Source organism: Scophthalmus maximus, chromosome 6, assembly GCF_022379125.1.
Source record: "Scophthalmus maximus strain ysfricsl-2021 chromosome 6, ASM2237912v1, whole genome shotgun sequence".
Classification (NCBI taxonomy): Eukaryota; Metazoa; Chordata; class Actinopteri; order Pleuronectiformes; family Scophthalmidae; genus Scophthalmus; species Scophthalmus maximus.
In genome coordinates, this window is record NC_061520.1 from 3,765,001 (window position 1) to 3,790,534 (window position 25,534).

Consider the following 25,534-nt stretch of genomic DNA (forward strand, 5'->3'; position numbering starts at 1 on the left):
GGAGGTCTGCTCAGCGTGGGCAGGAGACTCGCCATGGCCATGGATCTCCACAGCCGCACCTCCGGCACTGCGCCCAGCCCCCCTCCGCCTCCCCCGTCCTCTCCTGCCCCGCCGCTGCCCCCCAGGGTCAAAGGTCAGTTCACTTCCATTGACTAGTTTAACCGTTATATGATCGCGATTACCAGTGGGCTATCGCCAGATGATTTGAGATGGTGAAGTTGTTCGGTGAGTCGGTAAACTGAAATATCTCAACAACAGGAGGAAGTAACAAGATGTACTTTTGTTTTGAAACTCTTGGTCTCCAGAAGATGAATCCTAATGGATTTTCTCATAGCAGCATGAGAAGATCAAAATGTTCACACTTGTTGAAAGTTTTCCTCCTCGGCCACCGGCTGGTTGACTTTGTTGACAGTTATTAAAATGTCTCCACAACTGTTGGATGGATTGTCATACAATTTTGTACAGATACATTGTAAGAACTCATGAATTTGAAATAGTCACAAAAATCATAAAACGTGTTTCAAAAATGCTTGTGCACATAGAGATTAGGCTTAAATTGATGTACAAACCTATGATAATCGAAAACCTTTCATAATCGGTTAATCTGTTGATTATTTTCTCGATTAATGGATCCGTTGTTTGGTCCATAAAATGGTGAAAGATGTCGATCGTGTTTCCCAAAACCAAAAGATGATGTTTTGTGTTGTCCACACACCAAAGATATTTATTTTACTGTCACATAGGAGCAAAGAAACCAGAAAATATTCAAATATTTAAGAAGCTGAGATCAGAGAATTTTGCCTTTTTTTTCATAAGGACTACTTGAACCGATTAATCGATTATCAAAATAGTTGGTGATTCATTTTGTAATCGATTACTAATCGATTAATCTAACTGTTGCAGCTCTACTGTGGAGACTTAATATTAGTTGTACTGAATTTATCAAGACAACAGTTAAAACATGGAGGTTTGGCTCAACAGCAAATTAAAACAGGAGCAGGTCACATTACTAAAATATGAAACGAGACCAAATCTCTGCTCTCTGTCACTCTCCAGCTCCCAGTGTTCCTCCCCCTCCCCCTCCTGCCGGGGGCGAGGGCGTGGGCGGCGGGGAGGAGGAGGAAGAGGGGGAGGTCTTCTTCGCCCCGCCGACAGGAAGCAGAAAGTCGACCACTGCCCCGCCCATCGCCGTCCGACACAAGAGGAGCTGCTCCGAGTCCAACACCAACGGTAGCATCGGAAGAGACGCTCTGCAATTAGTCCGCCTGAGTGATGCTGTGTAATTAACTGTGTGTGTGTGTGTGTGTGTGTGTGTGTGTGTGTGGGGGCAGATTATGGGTTGCCAACCAGTCCCAGGATCTACGGCGGTCCAGACTCCTCTTTTAAGAAGTGTGTGTGAGTATCTGAGACACAGACACACTGAACTGCTCAGTATAAGAGAGCAGAGCTTCTGATTGGATCAGAGAGGAATTGACCAGGTACCAACAGGAAGGACTTTCAATTTCCTAAAAGGCAACAAATATTTTATACATGAGAACGTCCATCTTCCTCTATTGCTTCAGTAGAATGAATCTGTGCTGATAAAAGCATCGGGCAATAATAATAATGGTAATCTTTATTTATAGAGAACTTGAATTGAGAGTAGAGAGAAGCTTCTCAAGGCAGCAAATGAAATAGATAAGTCATCAAATTTAAAAGTCAATAGTTATGATAACTTCAATCAAAGCGGCCCTTTGCAGTCTTCCCCTCTTTTCCCCTCTTTTCCTGCTTAATCTGTTTTTTTCAGTAAAGACAAAAATGCCCCCAAAAATATGACCGAGTCAGCTGACCCGATTTCCTCGGGCAGATGGTTCCAGAGCCTCGGGGCCCGGACTGACTGCGAATGTCCCCCTTTTTTAAGTTGAGATAGTAAAAAAAATAGTAAAAAAAACTGATATGAAATGATCAAACATGTATTTTAGTATGGACGCCTGCAGCAGGTTTGTGCATAAGCAGGTCAATTAAAAATCCTTCAACACAACCACATGGTGGTGATCCCTCTGAGGGCAACTACGATGCTTTCTAAAACGTGAGCGCTGATGCGTGGGGAAGATTAGATGTGATTATATCGTAAGATGAAAACGACATTATGTATTTATCCTCGTGACGTTCCTCAGTGACGAGCTGCCACAGAAATAACCAAATGTTTTTCCAATAACTTTATATAAACTGGAGCTAAACTGAGGGGCTTTACTGCCCTCTGGTGGACAGAAGAATGAACTACAGGTGTGATTGACGGCAGATGATAAACCTGTCCCTCTCTCTCTCTGTGTCTCCGTCTCTCCAGTCCGTCTTCTCCTCTCAGCTCGCTGACTGAACGACCTCACAGAGGTACTCACTCACTTCCTGTCCCGTTACATCCAGCTGCTTCCTGTCAGATCCACGTGTGTTTCTGTCTGTGTGCAGTCTGTTGAATCCATCATGTGTGTTCTACATGTTGGCTCACAGTGAAGGTCGTGCTCCCTACACATGGATCCGTGGAGGAACAACAGGGCAGAAGAAAAAAACTCTAACATTTTGGTTCACAATCCATAAACTAAATTGGTTAATTGAATTTGTTTGCGTCTTGTTTATCCTTAATTTTACAGCTGCAATGATCAGAGAGAAGCATGATTTCATGATTCAAGCTTCTCCTATGTGAGAATGTGCTTCATCTTTTAGTTTTCACCTATTGGCCAGAAAAAAGCAAACAAACAAAAACAAGCAACTTTATTTCCTGCCATTTTATAAAACTAACCAAACAATTAATGGATTTATATTATTTAAGATATAATATGAAAATACAAATATTTTAAGACTAATCAATAATGGAGAAATCATAAAATTGTAAAAATAAAATCATATTTTTTGCATCCTTTGAAACATGTTTTGGGGAAAACATTTATATAAGATTATTCAAAGTATTAAAAAAAGAAAAATGTTAAAACATTAACTAATTAAATGTCTTTGATTAATATAATGACCTGTTGATGTGATTGATCCATTGAATCCATGACTGAAGTCTGTATTCACCTTTTTATTATAATTTTTTTAACAATGTCTTTATTGATTTTTTTATAAAGTTCACAAGAAAGTGTTATTGTGAAGTACAATACATTACAACTTTGTACCTTTTATTATTATTAGATTATTTCAATAATTCCTCCATTTCTAAAATAGTTTAGTTTCAGTTTCAGTTCATAATGAATGATAATTAAACAATAATTTTATGGTTCTGTTCCTCTGTGGTCTACTTGTTCCTTAGAATAACGTCTTGTTGAAACACTCACATTAATCTGTTGTTTCCTCTCCGAGGTTTCCGGAGGGCGGACAGCGACGGCAGCTCCTCCCACTTCCTGCACCCTGCCGGCAAAGCTCCGCCCAACGGGTCTCCCACCAATCATCGCTCCCAGAGCTTTGAGAGTGACGGCAGAGGCCCCGCCCCCCAGCCCCTTCCTCGCAGATCAGTGGTCAGTTCTTAAAAAAAATACACCTGTAGCCTGAAGAGTTTAGCGTTACTGTAAGGGAAAATTAAATAATCTAACATTTCCTCTTATTTCTGCATTGGAAGTAATAACTTTAGTCCAATTACCGCTACATTATCTTCATCAAATAACCGTTAAAAGTCGGCGTTAGGAGCCAAAGTCAAATAACATCTCGACCTCAGTTAACTTGCGTACAGATCCATCTTCAGCATCATTTGCTTGACGTCCATCAGCCTCGAGGAGCGGCGAGTCGGCGGGTCCAGGCGCTGTACGACTGCCAGGCCGACCACCACGACGAGCTGAGCTTCACTGAGGGACAGGTGCTGGTGGTCCTGGGGCAGGACGACTGCGATTGGTGGGTATGTATCCTCCTCCTGCTCTCCGATTGGTTCTCCCACGGGCGGTGGACAGCGGAGCTCACGTGATCAAGCTGAGTCCAGACACTGATCTCGAGTGCAGGAAGACCTGAGACTGAAGATTGAAGAGCAAAAACGAGAAAGTTGGACATTTTAACTGGATTTTTAGAATGAATGTCAGTCTGTTTCACAGCCTCCGACAGGTAAACACTGTTTCTTCTGTGAACTGTGATAGGTGAGAACGAAACCTGCAACAAAGTAAAGTCTTTCTGGTTTTACAAATTGGTTTTTAGTTGATTCCTATGGAAGCAAATCTTGTCTCACCAGACGTTGAAATTTAAAAGGCACTGAATTTTTTTGCATTGAAATTATGTAAATAATTTAAGAATTTCAGTAGCATAAATGCAGTGCCGTTTAAATTTCAAATTCTGGTGACACTGATTTGCTTCCATAGATTTTCTAGTCAACAAAAACTAAAGTGTATTATTTGTCATGACTGAAACTAAAACTAAATGAAAGTCAGGTTCTAAAATTAACGGTGGTGAGTCGAATGGATGAGGTTTCTTTAAATGTAACTGATTGTGTGTGTGTGTGTGTGTGTGTGTGTGTGTGTGTGTGTGTGTGTGTGTGTGTGCAGCATGGTTACATAGAGGACGAACCGGACCAGAGAGGATTGTTTCCGTCTTCCTTCGTCCAGCTGTTCTCAGACTGACGTGAACCTGGACCAGCACTGGACCCGACCAGACCCTGGACCAGCACTGGACCCGACCAGACCCGACCAGACCCTGGACCAGCACTGGACCCGACCAGACCCGACCAGACCCTGGACCAGCACAGACCTGAACCGCACGACAGAGCCATGAGAAGCAGACAGAGCAGAACCAAACAGGACCAGCAGCAGCCCCCTGATCTCTGACGGACCAGGTCAGGTTCTGAGGAGCTCCAGCGCTCCCGAGATCCTCACGATCACGAATCCAGCCACTGTTGTCAGCTGTGTCGTCATAGCAACTTCTTAAGCTGTCCATCACCATGGAGATGTTACAGAAGACCACCCCCCCCCCCCCCCCCAGTGAAGAATCTAGACCAAACCTGATCTTTATGTAGCTCCGGTCATGTGGTAACGTCGCCGTGGAGACGGCCTCATGATTGACTTATTTATTTATCCCTATTTAAAATCTAATATTTTATTAAACGCGCAGATAACGGCAGGACAGTCCGCTGGACTTTTATTCTGAAGTTCGTCTGAAAAATATTTTCAGCTCTAATTTTTTTTTAATGTACTGTAAGTTATTGATCCAGTGGTGATAGAGTTCTGTGTCCTCTAATGGACCAGATCACGTGAGGGACCAAAGGACAGAAACCAGATGTCGGCTCGCTGGACCTCGTCCACCGGTCGCGGTGGATTTGGTCTGTACACACGAGACACGTCTGCTCCTCCGGCTGCCTTCCACGTGCCGAGAGAGGCATCACAACACATCAGCGTAAAAACAGCCACTATTACGGAAAGGTAAAGACTCCGTTTCTTGTCAAAAGATGGAATTTCTGGATCTGCTCTGTTCCACTACCTTCCTGTTTCTCAGCGCAATCGCTCCTTCAACGACAACAAAAGTAACGGTTAACTTTTAAATTTGCTAGAAGAAATTGAAAACGTTGTTTCCTTTTGTCGGCTTTTCTAAGCTTAGAAGAAAAAGTACATCTCCCGTGAGAAGAGAAGAAAAAATATGCATAATATTGTAGCCATTAAACTCACTGACTCGTTCTTCTCATGTTTTCTGCTTTGGCATTAAGCCCGTGAACGTGAAGGGCTTCTGGGAAATGTTGTTCGTTAAAAGGCAGCTGAAAAAAATTGAAATATTGAATATGGAATGATGTTAGATGGTTTGTCAAAAAACATGTGAAACAAGCAACACGACACACTGTAGAGAAAAGCTCCGCTGGATGTTTGGTTCTTTATATTTCTTATCACCAAATAATCACGATTCAACAAGAAACTTTTTTAGAACAAACTTGTAGCAATGATTTGGTGTTACATTATTAAACCAATACTTATTTTAAAACTGACTGTTACAAAAGGTTAAAAAAAAGAAAGCAAAAAGCACAATTCAGTATAATGTAATACTACTTGATAATTTCTTTGGATTTTTGATTGAAAAAACAAAAACAACCAACAACCTTAAATGCTGTTTTATATTTTTTTATTCATTCAAAGTGACAGTGGTGGGTTCATGTTAACTTCAGTTTTTTTATGTTGAAATATCCGAGCTTCTCTATGTTCGGCATCTACGAATGAACTGATGATCGGTAGGTTGCTATCTGACATTTCTCTCTCTCATCAAACAGTCACAGTTAAAACCGTTGAGCTGATTTAAAGCTGAACATGTGTCACACACACACACACACACACACACGTTGTTTGGTCGTCTAAAGCTACAGATCACGTTCAAATGATTATTATGGAATTACAAGCAGCTGATTGGTTGATCTGCACCTTCCTGCCTCCCTGACGGAAATAACCTCCTCATTTCCTGCCTGCAGGGATTCTAATAAGCACAACTTTGGATTTATACTCACCACAAGCTGCATTTTTTTTGATTTTCTGAGTGTAAGGAACTAAATCTGTGTAGAACAACTGCAAATCCCAAAACTTGTTACATCCAGCTCAGGAACCAGGGGGGCGGGACTGAGGTTCAGGATCCTCGTCACACTCGTAAAGTGGACAATTATCCTCGGGTTTACAAGCAGGAAGTTTTCCTGGGGAAGTGAATGGAAACCGTTCAAACGAGCAGCGGATGTTTCAGGTCAAACCGCGGCTCCGGGATCACGAGACCGTGCGACTTGTTCCGAACAAAGAGGATTGAGCTCAACCTGACGAGCAACAACCTCCAGGATGATGATTCAGCATTCGTGATTATTTTTTACAAGGCCTCAGTCGGCTTCACACTAACAACAACAACAACAACAACAACAAGAACTCGTCGGGTTTCTGAAAACTGCATCCAGCAATAACTTTCTGAAAGCCGTCAGCTGTGTGGAGGCGTGAATGTTCGCAGGGACTGAACTTTGTCCTCCTCCTGCCTTCCAGCATGAACATAAACAGCCAGAGGAAACATTTTGAGGTCGGACCACATGTTCCACCAACAGATGGTTACTGAACATCAGTCTCGAGGCGATTTCACACGGGCAGTTTGTCTGAATCGGCGAGTAGATGCCTCCCATAATATTACCATTAACAACTGTCCTGCTAAATGAGTTGATCTGAAATGGCTTTTGATAATCTTCCATGATTCAGAACTCACCACTCGAAGCAGAACGGTGAGATTAGATCCGTTATATACTGGTTTTATCACCTCGTACAAGCAGCTGCAATATTTACAGAGAGAGCGCTTCTGATAAACGTTACAATATCTTTGAGAAATGTTCGATTTTGCATCATTAACTGTGCAAATGAAAATGATAGCGAAAATGCACTGACATAAAAATAAGAATAATGTGAAAGATGGATGAATGGACAATGGACCTTATTAATCTTGATCTTAAAGCCCCTGTGTGTAATTTTCTGGCGGCATCTGGTGGTAAAGTTACAAACCGCAACCAACCGAGCAACCGACAGGGGACACTTCAGCTAAAACATCGCAATTATACGTATATAAATGCATAGTTATGGACAATATATTCAATTTCTGTCAATAAGTTCTTCCAAATATTACACACTGTAGCTTTAAGTGGTTTTTCCAAAGCTGCTGCTGATCTGATACACTGCCTCTTGTTAAAAAGGATGAACTGAAGGAACAAAATGAAAACACAAATTGTGCAGTTTAACACAACTGAATCTGCACTTTAAAGGGGCAGTACGCGATGTTTGACAAATATTGTTAGCCTGGAGCCGCTAGCTAGCAGCTACCCAGCTGAGATCGACACAGCTGCTATTGCTAGCTAGCTAACCGGCAGAGATTGGGGGCCCAGAATTTGGTGCTATGCCCGTGGGTATGGGAGACGGACGCACTAATCTCAAGCCCTGACCCCTGTCGTAGCGTCTGTCACTAAATCCGCTAAATTTTACAAAAACGTGGATTGGGATTAAAATGGCGTACTGCCCCTTTATAAGAGGGGCGAACTCCGACTCAGAATCAGACAAACATCGATGTGAAAACGCCCCGACACACTTCATAGTGCAAACAAGGCCACAAACATTTTTAGACGACTGATAATATGCAACAGTTTTTTGTTTTTTTGTACATTCACAGTCGAGGAGTGAAACAGCCCCACTGCTGTTGTCTCCAGCAGTCAGGTGACCGACTGCTCGGTCCTTCTTCATTCATGTGGTTGGTTGTTTTTGGTTGGACTTCAGACTTTGTTTGTCATTCAAAAGAGAAGAAAGAAAACAAATCCAAGTACATTGCACTGCATCCATGCACCACACTCACTGGAAAACGTCACTGATTGTTGGACTTTGTCCTTGTTAAGTTCTATTTAATAAATCTTTAGTTAAACGTCGTCTCCTCGTCCTTGTGCCTCCGGAGTCACATCTGTCCGTCGAAAGGTGTTCGTGGAGTCCAGCCGTCTGCAGCTCCACCCAACAGTTAGTCTTATTATTTGGTTTTGCTACTCATCACGAACTTTGTTACACTAACCAGAGGCAGAAAACTGTGATTAGAAAATGAGATCGTCACTCAATGCCGGACTAAAGTTCCCGTTTTGGACGATCAGTGAAATCAGCTGAAAACCTGCCGAAATAATAAACCACAGGCTGAGAACCATTGATGGTGACGACAGGAAGTGACATTGGTTTCAGGATCCAAAAGAAGCGATGACGCGGCGGAAAACTTCAAAGGGGCGTCGTCCTGTTTCCAGTCGGGATCCTCAAACATCAGGACGGCTCGAGTTGAAATAAAAAATAAATGGATGGATTATAAAGGATATGAAAATATTCATGTGACAGAGTAACGACATGGCCTCTTCATGCCATTTCTCCTTCAGGTCAAAGTGCTTTTAATAAAAAAGAAAGAGGTTATCCCTGTATAATGTCTATAAAATCCAATAAAAAAAACATCAGGGCCTGTGGTCGTTTCCCCACTCAGAGCAAAACTTGTGGTCGACCCACGCAGTCGCAGAAGGCAGGACGGTCTGTCTGCATCAAGAGTGGAGAGTCCCGAAGAAAAAACACTGTCTTTATTTGTTCAAGAGAAGCTGGAATTCATTAAAACCAGCAGGAGTCGGCACAGGGAGGAGATCAGAGTCCTCCTCCCCCCACCAGCTGGGGGAGGCAGGTTGAGCTCCTCCCACCTCCAAGAGGTGGTCGGTCGATCTGTCTGTAGGTCTGTCTGTAGGTCGGTCTGTCTCCAGGTCTGTCTGTAGGTCTGTCTGTCTCCAGGTCTGTCTCTAGGTCAGTCTGTCTCCAGGTCTGTCTGTAGGTCAGTAGGTCTCCAGGTATGTCTGTAGGTAAACAATTCTCCAGGTCTGTCTGTAGGTCAGTCTGTCTCCAGGTCTGTCTGTAGGTAAACAATTCTCCAGGTCTGTCTGTAGGTCAGTCTGTCTCCAGGTCTGTCTGTAGGTCTGTCTGTAGGTCTGTCTGTCTCCAGGTCTGTCTCTAGGTCAGTCTGTCTCCAGGTCTGTCTGTAGGTCAGTAGGTCTCCAGGTATGTCTGTAGGTAAACAATTCTCCAGGTCTGTCTGTAGGTCAGTCTGTCTCCAGGTCTGTCTGTAGGTAAACAATTCTCCAGGTCTGTCTGTAGGTCAGTCTGTCTCCAGGTCTGTCTGTAAGTCAGTCTGTCTCCAGGTCTGTCTGTAAGTCAGTAGGTCTCCAGGTATGTCTGTAGGTCAACAAGTCTCCAGGTCGGTCTGTAGGTCAACATGTCTCCAGGTCTGTCTGTAGGTCAGTATGTCTCCAGGTCGGTCTGTAGGTCAACATGTCTCCAGGTCCGTCTGTAGGTTAGTCAGTAGATCTGTCAGTCGATACGTTTGTTTGTCTGTCTGTCGGTCGGTCAGCAGTTCAGTTGTCGTGTAACAGGTGCAGAGTGATCTTTCCCTCCTTTGCGAGCTGTTGAATGACCTGCGTCTCGAAGTCGGCGCTGTGGACGCCCGTCTTCCTGAAGGCGCCGGCGTAGCGATTCTCCTCCCAGTAGTGATGCCAGTTCCCCAGCTTGTCGGCGCCATAACCAAACACCGACACCTGAACGGGGAAGAGAAGTGAGGTTGTGACATCCCGCGACATAATATACTGTGACACGACGCTGCTTTGTTTTCACCCTCGTGGTGCGTTCAGGGACAATTAATGAATCAAACATTGAACGAAGATTGTGGATTGTTCTTCTGATTGTTTTTTACGCTCTGCTGCATCACTACAGAACATGATGACGAGTTTTGAGCAATGATTAAAGTTGATCACATGTTGGATTGACTGTGGACGTCAGACTCCTCCCTCCTACCTGGTCACAGGTGTGCAGAGCAAAGATGATGGCCAGCATCCCTGTGGAGGGGTAGCGTCCGTGACGATCAGTCCAACGATCGTGGACGTACTTAAAGAAAACCGGGTTCACCACCAGAACCTGCACACACACACAAAATGGTAAAATGTTTGTGTTAATATGCTCTCAGTCCAGTTTTCATGTTTTTTTATAGACACTTGATTAACACCAGACACTGTTTGATTTATTAAGCACAAATAAATCATCTCAACTAATTGTAAAAATTGTTTTCAGAACATGAATCAAACAGAATGTGGACAAATCTGTGTGAACTAACATGAACTTTTTATGAACCTGAGGTTTAGTTGAAATCTTTTGTACTTGTGTCCAAATTTGAAATGCCAAATTTGTCAAAAACTTTTAAAATAAGTCAATGCAAACATTAAAAGTAGACTGAGAACTGAAGTGAAAACAGTTTAATGTTGAGAATTTATTTTACCTTGTCTTTATCGGCCTCCACTCGGTCTTTAACCCTCATGTAAGTCCTGCAAACACACAGACACACACGACTGGTCATGATATAAATTATATAATATGACTATACGAAGATAAACAGCCATTTTATGTTCATGATATGAGCGCGTATTATTTCTAATTTATGGATACATGTCAAGATTTGGGGAGATAAGTAGAAATTTGTATAACTCAACTGTTTATGAATATGTGTTTAATACAATGATTAAATATATATATATACATATACACATGCATACATAATATGAATGCTTACTGTTATACATCTACAGTTGACTAGTGTTTCCTATGTGCATATTTCATGCTACTGTTTTTGTTTTCTACACTATGAATATGTTCCTGTATGTGTTGACTATATTTCTCTCTTTATACGTTTAGTGGATGTTGAGCAGATTTCACGTTCGTACATTTTGACCTGGCCGGTGGACAAGGCGCTGCTCAGCCACTCCAGGTCTCTCAGTTTGAACGGCAGCAGGACGAGGCTCACTCCTCTCGCGACGTCCACCGCGCTCTCCGGGTACATGAAGTGATGCGTGGTCCGATTCCCCACGTCTTTCTCGAACCCGTGAGTCACTGCCTTGTTCATCCTGAGGAGGAGGAGGAAGAGGAGGTGAGGAAGAGGAGGTGAGGAAGAGGAGGAGACCGGTGTAATAGGTGTGTGTGTGTGTGTGTGTGTGTGTGTGTGTGTGTGTGTGTGTGTGAGTGTGTGTACATACGTACCGCATCACGGAGTTGTGGGAGTCGATCTGCCGGCCATATCCAGACTGTCGCAGATTGCCAGAGTTGCCGACCACCGCGCAGCTCCGGCAGAGTGAGGGGAGGGGCTTGTAGTCCACAGTGGGCGGGGAAATGACCTGGAACATCTCTGACATCACTTCCTCCAAAGTCCGGTCGTTTCCAGACTGTTGAAGACCCTGTGGAGGAGCAGAGCATTTTTCTTTTTTGAAGCATTATTAAGCTTTCTATATTACAAAGATGTGAGTCTAGTGTTGTATGTATTATTATGTTGGTATTGCACGTTTACTTATTTAAGACTTTTCCTCTGATGATTCTTATTTTACGATCCACTTTGTTGCTGTAACTTTTAGAGGAATATCTAATTTTAAATATGAAAAATACATTCCCCATTATTTGTTATTTTTGATATTTGCTGTGTATTGTTTATGAATGTTTTTAACTGAAACAACTTGTTGATTGACAGAACATTAATCAGAAACTACGTTGATATTTGATTAATAATGTTTTTAACCATTAAGGCCAAAGCGATCTTCTATGAAGGTAAATTGAAGTTTAATTTCAGAGTGGTTAATCAAATCCATTAAGAAAGTTTTGGTCAGATTAATTGCTTGCTGCTGTACATTTTTACATTTATAGCTACAGAATACGGCAGTGGTTGTTTGTTTTTAACTCATACCACACAGTTGGGATGTTGCCATATCAGATTTTCACAAAGCGATTATCGTGGCCAAAAGAATTCACGATTAAGATATTATCACGATATCTATACAAAGTTTGACAATAATAATAATAATACTAATAATACTATCAGTAAATTTCATCCTTAACATTGTTTATTGTGTGTTTTTTCTTGAAGTATGATCAAAATACCATAGAAAACCTATATTATTAGTCAAAGTTGCAGCAATAAATTAAATGAAATTACACTTGGCCCACCGGCATCTCACTCACACACACACACACACACACACACACACACACACACACACACACACACACACACACACACACACACACACACACACACACACACACACACACACACACACACACACACACACACACACACACACACACACACACACACACACACACACACACAGAATATGCAGAATACTGCATACTGTGGATCAGGGTAATGTTAGCTGCATTACCGCCCCTCTTTTAATTTCCTAATGGTTTCTGCTGCAGGACTTAATCTTTAAGTGCAGGAAACAGACTCAGACGTTATTCTCCTGATCCAGAACCGTTAACAGCTTCCACAGCGACAAATCTAAGACGTCTTACATCTCGGCTCTCAATTCAGCACAAATCTGCATTAAAACGCTCCTGACGATTGACCTCATGACTGAAACTGGACATCGTGCAGTGTATTACACATCCAACAACAAACCTTCCATCTGTGATTCATCACCGTCCAGGTCACTTCCAGTTTATAGCCTGTAAATATTTTCTGGAACCCGACTCACATTTGGTTCCAGGTCTTAACACAAAACCCCCACAATCAGTTACTGAAGCAAGATAAAAAGAAGGAAACCTGATTTTTTTTTTTAGTTTTTGAGATTTACTTAACTCCTAATGTAAATCATCAAAACTGCAGATAAACCAAATATCATTTGGTTTATCTGCAGTTTAATCATGTCAAGTTGTTTTACAGAATGTTGCTGATAAAAGAAACGGTAGATTTATGGGCGTAAAATGATTTAATTGAACGGTGATTGAAATTGCTTTTGGATTCCCGCAGTGACGCCGCCGTGCGTCGTAAAATCCCGCACTGTGCTTTCAAGCTGATTTACCTCATGCAGATTCATTTGCAAGAAAGTAAATGTCGTTTAAATTAGCTGAAGTGAATTAGTTTGGACCGAGACGCTGGTGCAAAGAACAACTTTTACTTTGAAGGCCAAACTTTGAAATCATACCTCACTTTTATATTCGTGATTTCAAACCCCAAAATATATTGTTCCCTCCCAAATGGGAAGAGAAAGATCTCTAACTGCACTGTTCCTGTGTTCGGTCCTCACCAGCCACCATTTGAGTGCGTCGGGGTCAAAGTTGTTGTTGGTGTCTCGGAGGACGGGCTGCTGTTTGGGGTCGTAGTGTGAGCTGAACCAGCGCGACGTCCCGAGTTCCGAGATACAGGATTCAGAACAGCCGCACGGCCTGAGAGAGGAGAACATGGCAGACGTCAGACGGACAGTAGAGAAAGGAATCATGGGAAACACAGAGGCCGGCGATCTCCAGCGTCTGACCTCAGGTCCTTCTGGGAGTCGACTGCAGGCTCATCCTCGGCTTTGGATCGGGCGGCGCTGGGACGAGGGGGCGTCTCGGGGGGGTCAGGGGTCAGGTCAGCAGGAGGCGCTGTGAGTTCAACCACTGCAAACACAAACAGACCGAGTTAGAGAACAGTGCATCATGGGAGATCTGCCAGGACTGGTACAATTGCAACACTACTTCTGTTGTTATATTACAACTTCTCTTATGGCCGTTCTAATACTACTACTACTACTACTACTACTACTACTGCTATACTACTACTAATAATACTAATACTGCTGTTATACTACTACAACTACGACTGCTGCTGCTGCTGTTATACACAATAGCACTACTACTACTGCTGCAGCTGCTGTTATACTACTAATACTACTTCCTGCTACTAATACTGCTGTTATACAACTACTACTACTACTATTGTTGCTGCTGTACAACTGCTACTACTAATACTGCTGTTATACTACTTCTACTACTAGTGCTGCTGCTGCTGCTGTATTACTGCTACTACTACTTCTACTGCTACTACTAATACTGCTGTTATACTACTACTACTTCTTCTGCTGCTGCTGCTGCTGCTGCTGCTGTACTACTGCTACTACTAGTACTGTTGCTGCGGCTGCTGCTGTACTACTGTTACTACTTCTGCTACTAGCACTGCTGTTCTACTACTACTACTACTACTACTACTACTCTGACTATTTCTTCTTTTACTGCTGTTATACTACCAATTCTTCTACTGCTGTTCCACTACTAATACTGCTGCTACCTCTGCTAATGCCTTGCAACTACTACTACTGGCTGGATTATCAACCAGGCAGAGCAGCTCACTAGCAAGGGGCCCCCAGACCATCTGGGCCCTAAAATCCCCAGACTTTCTACCCCGCAACAATCACAACCGTTGCAGAATTTAAAAAAATAAGAAAGAAGCAAAACTACATCCTCAGATTCTGGTAGTGCCCTTCCTCCTGGCATATTTAAGAACTGCAGCAGAGGAGAGGGGTAGAAACGACTGTATGTAACCACCGCTCACTGTAGCATGAACAGAGCTGCTAATGTAATCAGAGCTAATCAGACATGATGAGCAGCTGCTCCCAGAGTCTGTCGTTCACGGTCCTGTAACTACAGAGCCACTGTGTGGACGAGCTCGCAGCTCTCCTGTGACCGACGTGCTTGTGTCTCTGTGTCACTTCATAACTGCAGCCCTGCTGATTATCAGGATTAACATTTGAGTAAAAAAAATCTGAGTGATTGTGTGCAACCAACGCAGAAAAACCAAAGTCTGGTGGCGATGATGACGACGTCAGCTCCTCACCTGACTCCCGGCTGGTGGGCGGGGATAAGGACAGAAGCGGGAAGTGTCTCTTCTGGATGCTCTGACTGGCGAGCATGAGGAAGAGGATGGCGGGGATCGCCAGGACAACGCACAGCTTCCTCCTCGGCCACATGGCCGCACGGACGATGGCGGTGGGCGACGGCGGGAGGAAGGATGTGTTGCCGGAGAGGTCAATCAGCTGCTCATCTTGTTCTGTCAGCACAGTTCAGACTGTGTCATCTGGACCGTTCCCACTGTTCTGTCGTCGCCCCGCTCAGCTGCATCGCCATGGAGCCGGAGACCAGTGCAGCGCCGCCTTCCTATTGGTGGAGACGGGATCTATGTTCACACCTGAGCGACACAGAGAGACACAGCGACGTCAGCATCATCAATAACTTACGAACTTTTTTCCAACAAACTATTAATCCATAATTAACCAATTCTAACAAACTAACTGGCGACAACAAACAGCGTTTACAACAATTGCACGAGTGACAGCTTCTGTTCACTCTGGGAAAACTTCTGAAACAACAAAACTTCTAAGTTAGACACAGAGAAAACATGACGCCGATACGACAGAGCCGACAGAAAAGATTAATTTACAACAACACAAACTGCCCCCTAACTTAAACACACAAAGGAAGAAGAAGAAAGAGAGAAAGAAGGGTACAGTTTTAGATTTTTACTGATGACTTCCTCCCCCACCTCTCCTCTTCCTCCTCCCTCTCTCCACACCTCTCTTCTTCCTCCTCCCTCTCTCCACACCTCTCCTCTTCCTCCTCCCTCTCTCCACACTTCTCCTCTTCCACCCTCTCCCCCACCTCTCCTCTTCCTCCTCCCTCTCTCCACACCTCTCCTCTTCCTCCTCCCTCTCTCCACACCTCTCCTCTTCCTCCTCCCTCTCTCCACACTTCTCCTCTTCCACCCTCTCCCCCACCTCTCCTCTTCCTCTCCTCTTGCAGGAATGTCTCTTTGCAGACCGACTCGGTCTCTGCATACCAATCAGATCTGGAATCAGTTCAGCTTCTCCTGTTACAGCTCTCGCTCTGCTTCAATGTCTCTCTCTCTATCTCTCTTTCTCTCTCTCTCTCTGTGTGTGGGTACAGTCCAAATCAGCTGACCTGTGTGTGTGTGTGTGTGTGTTTCTTGATTATTGTGTTGCGTAACTAATAGCTATAGCAGTTGATTTAATAATCTCTATTGCGAGAGCGCACGCACACACACACACACACACACACACACACACACACACACACACACACACACACACACACACACACACACACAGACACACACACACACACACACACACACACACACACACACACACACACATTACTCCTTTTCTTCTTCTAGCAGAACTAAAGCTACTTTCAATCCTTCAACCCCGGGGCACGTCAAGTCTTGTACGTAAGAACAATTAGGACCCTTCTGCGGGGAAGGAAAAATTGCTGAAGGGACCCGAGATAATCATTATTATTGTTGTTAGTTGTTTAGAAGCAACTTAAACAATAGCCCCCCTCACCCCTCCATGCGCAAAGGAAAAATGATAATAACAGTTACATTTCAAAAAAACACACTCACTTGCTGGACGAGGTCCAACACGAACAAATTCACCTTGAAACTGTAATTTCATGCGGTTTCCAGCAGGTGGCTTCATTTCTAAATTGTGAAAATATCCACGCATAAACTTCTGCCACGAAGCTGTGAGAACTCCCTCAACTGCAAACAACTACGTACTTTTATCAGATTTGTCTGAACGACAGTAGACAGATGAAGACAAATCCACGAGGAGAGTCGTCTCATGTCAAATCAGTGATTTGATGTAAAGATAGATATAAAATATATGAATAAATAAATACATACATGAAAATAAATCGCAAGACCTCAGCATCACAAGGAACACTGAATAACTAAAGTACTTAAAAAAGAACGAGAGACAGGAACAAAATAACAGCACTGCACACACCAGGATAGTAAGATCACAGCAATTCAAATTACTGATTCACTTTTCCTCTGTAATAAAAGAGATTCCTGAGGTTTTGATCCTGTTTATGTATCAGCTACAGTCGTACCATAACAATTGAAAGTTATAGAGTAACAGTCATTTGTGGAAAACAGAAGCAGGAAACATGTCGGGACAGATTAGTGATTCAAACACAAACACACACACACACACACACACACACACACACACACTTCCTCGGGCAGCTTTCAGGAGAATTGCAAAAATTCCTGAGGTAAAAGAAGAAAAGGCTAATTTCCTGGATTAGCATGAGCGTTAACATGTTAGTGCAGAATTCCACTGTGTGAACTAGTCCTGGAACAAAAAGGGCTTTAAGGGGCGAAGCGACCGGCTGGATGTTAAAGTCCAGGCAGAAGCAGACAGATCAATATCTGTTAAAGATTAAGTCCATAACTATTCATACATTCATAGTTCAGGTTTACAGAAAACAGTCATGGCCGGTTCTCCTGAGCCTTTTTTCAGAATTCATAATGAACACTGGCGGTAAAATGTTTTATAATCGTTTCACTCAGACACGACGGGACACGAGCTGAGGATGTTTTCATCCATGCAGCTGGTTGGAATCCGAGTGGCATATGAACAGCTGGCCTGAACAACAAACACTCAACCAGAACATATTTCTAAAATCACAGAACGTGTAGGTGGATTTACACGTGCTGGGAAAAAACACCTGGTCGCAAATCTGCATTTACATGCACCAGGTCAGAAATGAGATTTCTCCTTTGTGTGTGTGGAGCTGCTTTATTCCCTCTGGAAACTGTCCATGTGTACATGTGACAAACGCTGCAGGAGATTGTGTCCGAGTGAGATGCGTTCACATACCAACAGGAAAAAGCACGCACGAGGCAGGACATGACTCTGCCGCGGGGTTTTTTTTGTCTCTCCACTTGCTCTGTGTGAATTTTCCTGCTGTATATTCCCACATGGGTTCACTTGGACATTTTCCAGAAAATATTCCAAGGCAGCTGGAAGGAAAAGTTCTGGAAAATGTCAGGAGCAACATTTGCCTGCTCACACGCAGCGCCCTCTGGACAAGTTCAGGGAAATGTCGAGAATTACACAAAAAGAAAACATTTTCAGCGGCGAAAACAAACTTGTTCCGATTTGTAGGATCTATTTTGTGATGCAGTGAGGTTGAATGTGATAGTGAAAACCTTCTCCTCTCTGAGCCACATGTCACAGTTCCTCGTGCACACGGCGGAGAGGTCAGAGGTCAGAGTGCACGAGGGAGACGAGGGTTAATTACGATCGGCTGAGTCACAGCGTCTTGTCAGTTATTTTAAGGGTTTGGACGGCGCGGGGGTGGGGGGGGGGGTCATGGGGGACGCGACAGGTTTAGGGGTGTGTCACATGGTTCCCTGAGCCGAGAGCAAACCATGTGACGGCGCTCCGTTCCCGTCTCCCTCTGTGACCTCCGACCTGCCGTGTTGACACCGGGATGGAAACCAGCTGGAGAACAGTGAGGAGTGACAGGAAAATAAAAAGACACCACAGAAGAGGACTAACGGAGAGAAGACCTTCACTCAGTGTTACCGTTCGTTGTGATAGCACAGAATCGACCGCCCGAGGAGAGGAAAGGACAGTCCGTCTCTGCCGTTTCTTTAAGTTTTGATTTGACAGTGGACGGACGGAAGAGAGACGACAGGAAGTGAGAAGGAAAAGTTACAGGCTAAAAAATGTCTTCCACAATGTAAAATGGTAATTAACTACTAAAGATCTCTTCTCCTCTAGCGTTGTGTGTCAAGTCCGATTTTTTAAGGTTTCATAAAAGTGCTCTGCGAGCTGTGAGGGATGTGTTAAAGAAAAGTTTCCAGGGCCTGGCGGAGCAGACAGCATTTTCTTCCACACTTATGAAACGTGTCGCTGGAATTTTGCCCTCATCCCCTCAACTGTCCAGACTACAACACGTCACCGTCGTTTCTATTTGCAGCTGCGAGTGTCATAAAAAAAGAAAATGAAGACAAACCGCAAAGTCCAACTCGAAGGAGTCGTCCCTCTGCTCCTGTACAATCGGAGTGGTGATCACATAACATGAGTAACTTTGTGAATAACTCCTGAGACGCTTGATAAACTCAGGGCCCTGATGCCGATATTGAAAACAGGCAGTGACGCAAATGCGGGAAAGAGGTTTGACAAGTTGTGAAAAGACGAGACGGCAGAAAGAAAATCCTGGTACTGAGCCGCTCCGTCTGTTCCCCACAAAAGGAAGTTGTTCTTTATTTAACCTTCGTTTAACCAGTAAAGTCCCGACGAGTCTCTTCTTCAGACGGCAGCACAAATAGCCCATAAACCTAAAAACATATCTTTTTTTAAAAAAAGAAGCTTTTTACTAAATGTATTTTATAGGTTTTCCTTTTAACTATTTATTGACATTGATTTTTTTTTATTTTAATTTATTGACCTTGATTTTTTCTAATTGCATTACTATATGCTCTGTAGCACTTTGAGATTGCTGTAATGTAAAGTGCAATACAAATAAAATGTATTATTATTATTATTATTATTATTAAATACAAACACGACGCCGACGGAAAATACAAAAAAAGGAGTCAGAATTCAGAAGAACGAAAAACAAATATAGAGCAAAGAGAACTCACGTTTCAAGGTTTCTGTTGATAAAAACCAAGCCAGCTGAAGGAGTCTTTCATTCTGGATTTAAAAAAGGTATTTATAGAGATTAGTTGGTTGAGCTCCAAGTCCTTCTGCGGCACATTTCATGTGTCAGGTGTAAATTATACACATTTCCCTTTTCAGCAAAAGCATTTTGGGACAGAAAGCAAATGACAATAAAAACCCAGCTTTTAGGCACACGTGGCTTCAAAATTGAGTCTCTATTTCTGCCCGTCGGGAATAAAACACAACCCTGGGACCAGCTGCATTTACAAATCTCTGTGAAGAGGTGATCTGCTCGTGTGGTCGCGGCCGTCGGCCCAGAGTTTAAGTGCTGACGTCAGCGTCAACATGTTAACGCTGACCACGCTAACATACTGGTTTTTCAGCAGGTATAACATTTACCCACGATCATCATTTTAGTTTTGGATGGCCTTAAGACAAAGTGCCGCTGGGGCCGATGGGAGTGTCACTAGTTTCGCAGCGGTTTATTTTTTCATAAACAACATCTGTAGATTTTGTTTTACTAAAATATCCACAAACAAGGTCATGGGGGTCACCAGAGTCATCGGGGCTTCTTCCTCCGAGCCTCTGGACTCAAACTGCTTGACTGCCACCGATCCATCCTGCGTCTTCAGCAGGTCCAACACAAGGAGACGTGTTTAAAGGACGGAGAGAAGCGTTGATCTATATTGTCTTGTGGTTTACATCGCATCACCAAACGGACAATTTAACTCTGAAGCGTAAAACAAGCCAGAGTCCAGAGTGCTGTGCTCCCGTCGAGGTGGTTCAGGTTTAATGCTCTGCTCTACGTGGATGGTTCCGTTTCCATGAGGACACACACACACACACACACGTGGTCACACACTGGCTGTTCATTACAGTTCAGAGTCACTGACCAGAGGCAGGACGGAAAAATGAGGGAGAGAGAGAGAGAGACACAGACAGAGAGAGAGAGAGAAGGAGAGACAGACACACACACACACACACACACAGAGAGAGAGAGAGGAGAGACAGACAGACACACACACACACACACACACACACACACACACACACACACAGAGAGAGAGAGACACAGACAGAGAGAGAGAGAGAGAAGGAGAGAGACACACACACACTCACAGAGAGAGAGACACACAGACAGAGAGAGAGAGAGAGAAGGAGAGAGACACACACACACAGAGACACAGACAGAGAGAGAGAGAGGAGAGAGACACACACACCCACCCACCCACCCACCCACCCACCCACACACACACACACACACACACACACACACACACACACACACACACACACACACACACACACACACACACACACACACACACACACACACACACACACACACACACACACACACAGAGTAATAGTGAGGAAGTCCAGGAAAAAACACTGCTCAGACAAGTATTAATTTCCTGTTACAGTGCTGACTCACTCTCAGTCAGTCAGACTTTTAATGTGTGTTTTAAAGGGCTGAGACTGTACGACATCAGCCCTATAATAATCATTCTAATGAAAATAATGATAATAGTAAATCACATCAGGTGCTTTACATGAATAGAGCTAAAAGGTTTTGCAAAGTGAGGGAAAGATGTGAACCATGGATGAACTGTTAAATATCAAGCCTCAGACATTTCTTTGCCCTCAGAGTTTGATAACACCATCTTCAGGTATCATCGCCATTTCTTCTTTTTTTAATGTTTTTTTTTTTTACACAAACGCATCAGCCGATTATTTCAGTATCGGAAATGTTCCGCTCCCTGATGTCGTGACTGGCATCAGCCCCCGAAAATCCATTTGGGTCGGGGCTCAGTTGATACGTTCGATAAAAAGACACGACCGATCACAGTCCGTGTGTTCGTCTGGACTCGCGTGGAGATCAGATCGCGTTTCTTGGCCGATTAAAAAAGGGTCATTCCAGAGGGTTCAAACTCTCTCTTGTGTGTGTGACTTGTTGTCTGCCCTCTTGGCACACCCCACCCTCGTCTGGTCCCTCCACTCCTTTAATATGTCTCCCCTGTCTTCCCCTGCTGTGTGGACGCGTTCCCTTGAATCCAGACTCTAAGGATAAAAGGCCGTCACATGTTGCGACATATTTAAAAAAAAAAAAAAGAAGACCTCTGAGAACTGTGTCACATTCTGGGCTGTAGGAGACAGACAGTCAGTCGGGTCTGGAACAATCCGTTTTTCTGTAGTTCAGATTTAGAATCAGGCCTCTATAATTACATCTGTCCTCCTCACAATCCAAACAACCTGACTGTGTCTATAATTATGTTTCAGTTCTATTTAGTTCTAACAACCCACATATCATAAACACACACACAGAGGCACACAGACACACACACACACACACACAGAGACACACACAGAGACACACACACAGACACACAGAGACACACACACAGAGACACAGAGACACACACACACACACACAGAGACACACACACACACACACACAGAGGCACACAGACACACACACACACACACACACACACAGACACACACAGAGACACACAGAGACACACACACACACACACACACACACACACACACACACAGAGACACACACACAGAGACACACAGAGACACACACACACACACACACACACACCTCCCTTCAGAAGCTACAGGACGAAGTATGAACACCAACACAAGCGCAGAAGTAATATACAAAAAAAGTCAATGTTCACATGCTGAACATGAATTCATAAATACAACATGACACAACACAAAGCGATCCCCATAAAGAAACAACCAATATTATAGAGGCGAAAAGGTTGATAAAGTCGCATCTAATAAAAATTAAAATGATATACATCAGAGCCCGGACGATATATCGGTATCAGCGCTTATGTTTACGTGAAATGAAATAATGTTTACTTTCTTAGTTCAAGTTCTATATATTTGGTTGTTGTGGAACGTGTTAAAGAGCGTAAGAATATTTCACATCAACAGTCTGCAAAACAATAGGGCGAGGCGCATTTACAGTGTTTGATCATTTTCAGTTTCTGTTTTTTCAGTTTTTCTAAGTTTCCTCTTTCCTCACACGTCGTGTTGCCACCGTTTGAAGTGTGTTGTTTGAGGAAGTGCATGAAGCAGTTTCTCTCAGCTGTGAAATGTGTGTGTGTGTGTTTGTGCTTCCTCTGTACTTCCTGTGTGTAAATCTAATCTGCGTTTGCTTGTGCGTTGCAGGTGAAATACTGTGCAGAACATGAGCACATGCTCTGTCTACTGAACAGAACAGGAGAGAATTACCGTTTAACTGGTTTTTAGAAAAACCTGCCTATACAAACTCATGTTGATGTTGATTCTGAATCTGTGTTGACGCCGCGTGGGGGGCTGATAATATGTGACAATCAGACAAACGTTATGAGTTTATGTGATTCTACACAGAAAGAGAGTGAGAACAAGAAGTCACATAAACAGAACCTCCGACACACTAGATTATTGTAGAAATACTACAAGGAGGCAACAATACTGTGAAGTACACAGAGGTTAAAATGGGCTGTTCCACGAACACATCGTGGAAATGGGCTTTTATAGGGAAACTAAAAGAAACAAGCAGCTCAGAGCAGCCGAGTTGGTTTAGAGCAGGAAGCTGTAGGAGACGTTATCATGAAAGAGGCCTGCAATGAGATAACTACAGGCTTCTATAGACCCACAGTATTACAGGACCCAGGTTTCAAAATAACAACAGACACACTCTCATCATGTCTGGTTCCCTACGAACACTTGTTATAGACAAACTATAGGAAATGACACTGATATCAGAACTGGAGAACGTTCCACAGACAAGACAATAGAATATTAATATAATGATCCTGCAGACTAATACAATAAAGACCAACTGAGTACTAGTAGAATACTGTAGAGTCACTGTAGTATTTATATCAGGGATGCACGATATTGGATTTATTTGCCGATATAACTCATTTGGCCGATAACCGATATCAATGTATACAATTTTATATATATATATATATATATATATATGTGTATATATATATAGGAAAGAGAGAGAGAGAGCTGCAACAGTAAATCGATTAATCGACTAGTAAATTAATCACCAGATATTTTGATCTTTGATTAATCGCTTCAGGTCTTTTTTTAGAGTTTTGGGAAACACGATGGACATTTTATGGACCAAACAACTAACTGAGAAACTAATCGAAATATTAATCGATTTTGAAAATAATCATATATATATATATATATATATATACTCTTTCTCCCCCACACCTAATTGCAGGGATCATCAAGTGTCTTCTGTGGTGGAATTAACATATTATTATGCATTACTCTTATCGTATTGGCCCAACCGTTATGCAGACATGAAATCATAAAATAACAACAAAAAAACATAAGCGCTGATACCGACCGATATATCGTCCGGATTCTAAATTATCGGCCAACCGATATATATCGGCCGGGCTCTAATATAGATAAACATATAATGTACAAGTATGAATGAAGAGCAAACAGCTGCGTAGGCTACAGTCGACGGTTATAACGGTTTAGGCGTTATAACGCTAAAGTGCAGGAGACGCTATAATCACAGTAGAGCACAGTGAGTTGGCCACAGTGACCCGACTGAGAAACACTGAACAGGTACAGTTCTAGTAGTGGGCGACATGGTGGACATGAAATGATAAAAGTCTTAATGACGGTGACATGGAGGTCAACGACCCCACGGACGCGTCGAGCGTGTGAGCAGAGTTCGAACAGGCGAACTCGGAGGAGGCTGTTAAAGGGAGCAGGGACAGAGGAGACCCTCCTCCTCCTCCTCCTCCTCCTCTCCGGGTCTTCTCCTTCTTATCTTGAGCTCACTTCTCTCTTTTCTCACAACACGTCCACAAACTAACTAACCAAGTCCTGACAAAAAAGGCGCCAACAAGGGCGACGAACAAGTAACGGTTAAAAAGTTTGCTGGGAAAGTTTGCGAAGTTTCCTCGCGTGAAGCGGTGCCCCACGAACACACACACACACACACACACACTCACTCACTCACTCACACACTCTCACACACACACACACACACACACACACACACACACACAGTGACTCAGTAAATGACCGGTGGTGTGTGAAACACGACGAAGCTCCGAGAGAACGAACTGAGTCGAGACTCACGTGAGGACGCAGTTTCTTCTCCTTCTTCTTGTTTTTCTTCTTCTTTTCGTTCTTCTGTTTCTTCTTCTTCTTCTTCTTCTCTTTGTGTGAAGCTGCAGAACAGTGAGTGAGGACACAACGGTGATGTAGAGCAGCGTGGCCCCGCCCAGGAGGGGGGCGGGACCCGGGGGGACCGGATGGAGGGGGGAGGGGGGGGGGGGGGTCACAACTCTGCAACCGTCTCCAAATGTCAATCAACTAAAACCAATCCGGGCGTTTAAAAAGAGCAAAATTATATAAAACCGTTCCCAGCTGAGTCTCATTAGCGTCGCAAAACATAAATCACAGCAGAGGTCACGATCAACGTCACATTTTTTTTTTAATTGCCTCGGTCTGTGGTTTTCATATTTTGAATTCATTTTTTTTTTTTTTTTGGTCAGTTGATTTTTTCAAGCTGCTTTGAATGATTGTGGGTGTTTTTTCTGTCAATACATCAGAACACGCTGCGAACACATTAGCTAACGTATTAGCGCCTTACTAACGAGTTGTGTTGCGCCAGTGGCTTGTGATGGAGATGTATGCTGCCTTCATGTGGTTTCGGAATTTCGGTAAATACGAGTCGCCGACTTGGGAGTTGCACACGAACGCACCGACTCAAGTCGT

The 25,534-nt window shown here is 43.4% G+C and overlaps 2 protein-coding genes across 5 annotated transcripts in view; one reads left to right on the plus strand and one right to left on the minus strand.

Annotated features, from left to right (window-relative positions):
* unm_sa1614 (un-named sa1614) overlaps nt 1-8,349 on the plus strand; it is a 19,171-nt gene extending 10,822 nt beyond the window's left edge. For 2 of the 4 annotated variants that reach the window (XM_035630251.2, XM_047332594.1), the window contains 7 exons: nt 1-133; nt 1,057-1,230; nt 1,332-1,395; nt 2,327-2,370; nt 3,334-3,488; nt 3,737-3,862; nt 4,497-8,349. The exon at nt 1-133 is cut by the window's left edge and continues 135 nt beyond it. In XM_035630251.2, the coding sequence (XP_035486144.1) occupies nt 1-133; nt 1,057-1,230; nt 1,332-1,395; nt 2,327-2,370; nt 3,334-3,488; nt 3,737-3,862; nt 4,497-4,571 (771 nt within the window). In that variant the 3' untranslated portion in view covers nt 4,572-8,349. The remainder of the gene's footprint in view (nt 134-1,056; nt 1,231-1,331; nt 1,396-2,326; nt 2,371-3,333; nt 3,489-3,736; nt 3,863-4,496) is intronic. The other 2 variants (XM_047332595.1, XM_047332596.1) reach the window with 2 other exon arrangements.
* On the minus strand, nt 6,038-25,031 carry st3gal8 (ST3 beta-galactoside alpha-2,3-sialyltransferase 8). The gene is made up of 9 exons (XM_035630253.2): nt 24,893-25,031; nt 15,121-15,471; nt 13,784-13,907; nt 13,556-13,694; nt 11,517-11,710; nt 11,204-11,383; nt 10,762-10,807; nt 10,284-10,403; nt 6,038-10,027 (listed from the first exon to the last, which is right to left on the minus strand). The coding sequence occupies exons 2-9, from the start codon at nt 15,251-15,253 to the stop codon at nt 9,848-9,850; spliced, it is 1,116 nt and encodes a 371-aa protein (XP_035486146.2). The 5' UTR covers nt 15,254-15,471; nt 24,893-25,031; the 3' UTR covers nt 6,038-9,847.
* Between the last annotated feature and the right edge of the window lie 503 nt (nt 25,032-25,534).

Coding starts and splice junctions, on each gene's coding strand:
- st3gal8 (XM_035630253.2), bottom strand. CDS start 15,253: ATGTGGCCGAGGAGGAAGCTGTGCGTTGTCCTGGCGATCCCCGCCATC. Junction 13,695..13,783: donor GACTCCCAGAAGGACCTGAG/GTCAGACGCTGG, acceptor CTCCTCTCTCAG/GCCGTGCGGCTGTTCTGAAT. Junction 10,808..11,203: donor TCCACCGGCCAGGTCAAAAT/GTACGAACGTGA, acceptor GTGTGTTTGCAG/GACTTACATGAGGGTTAAAG.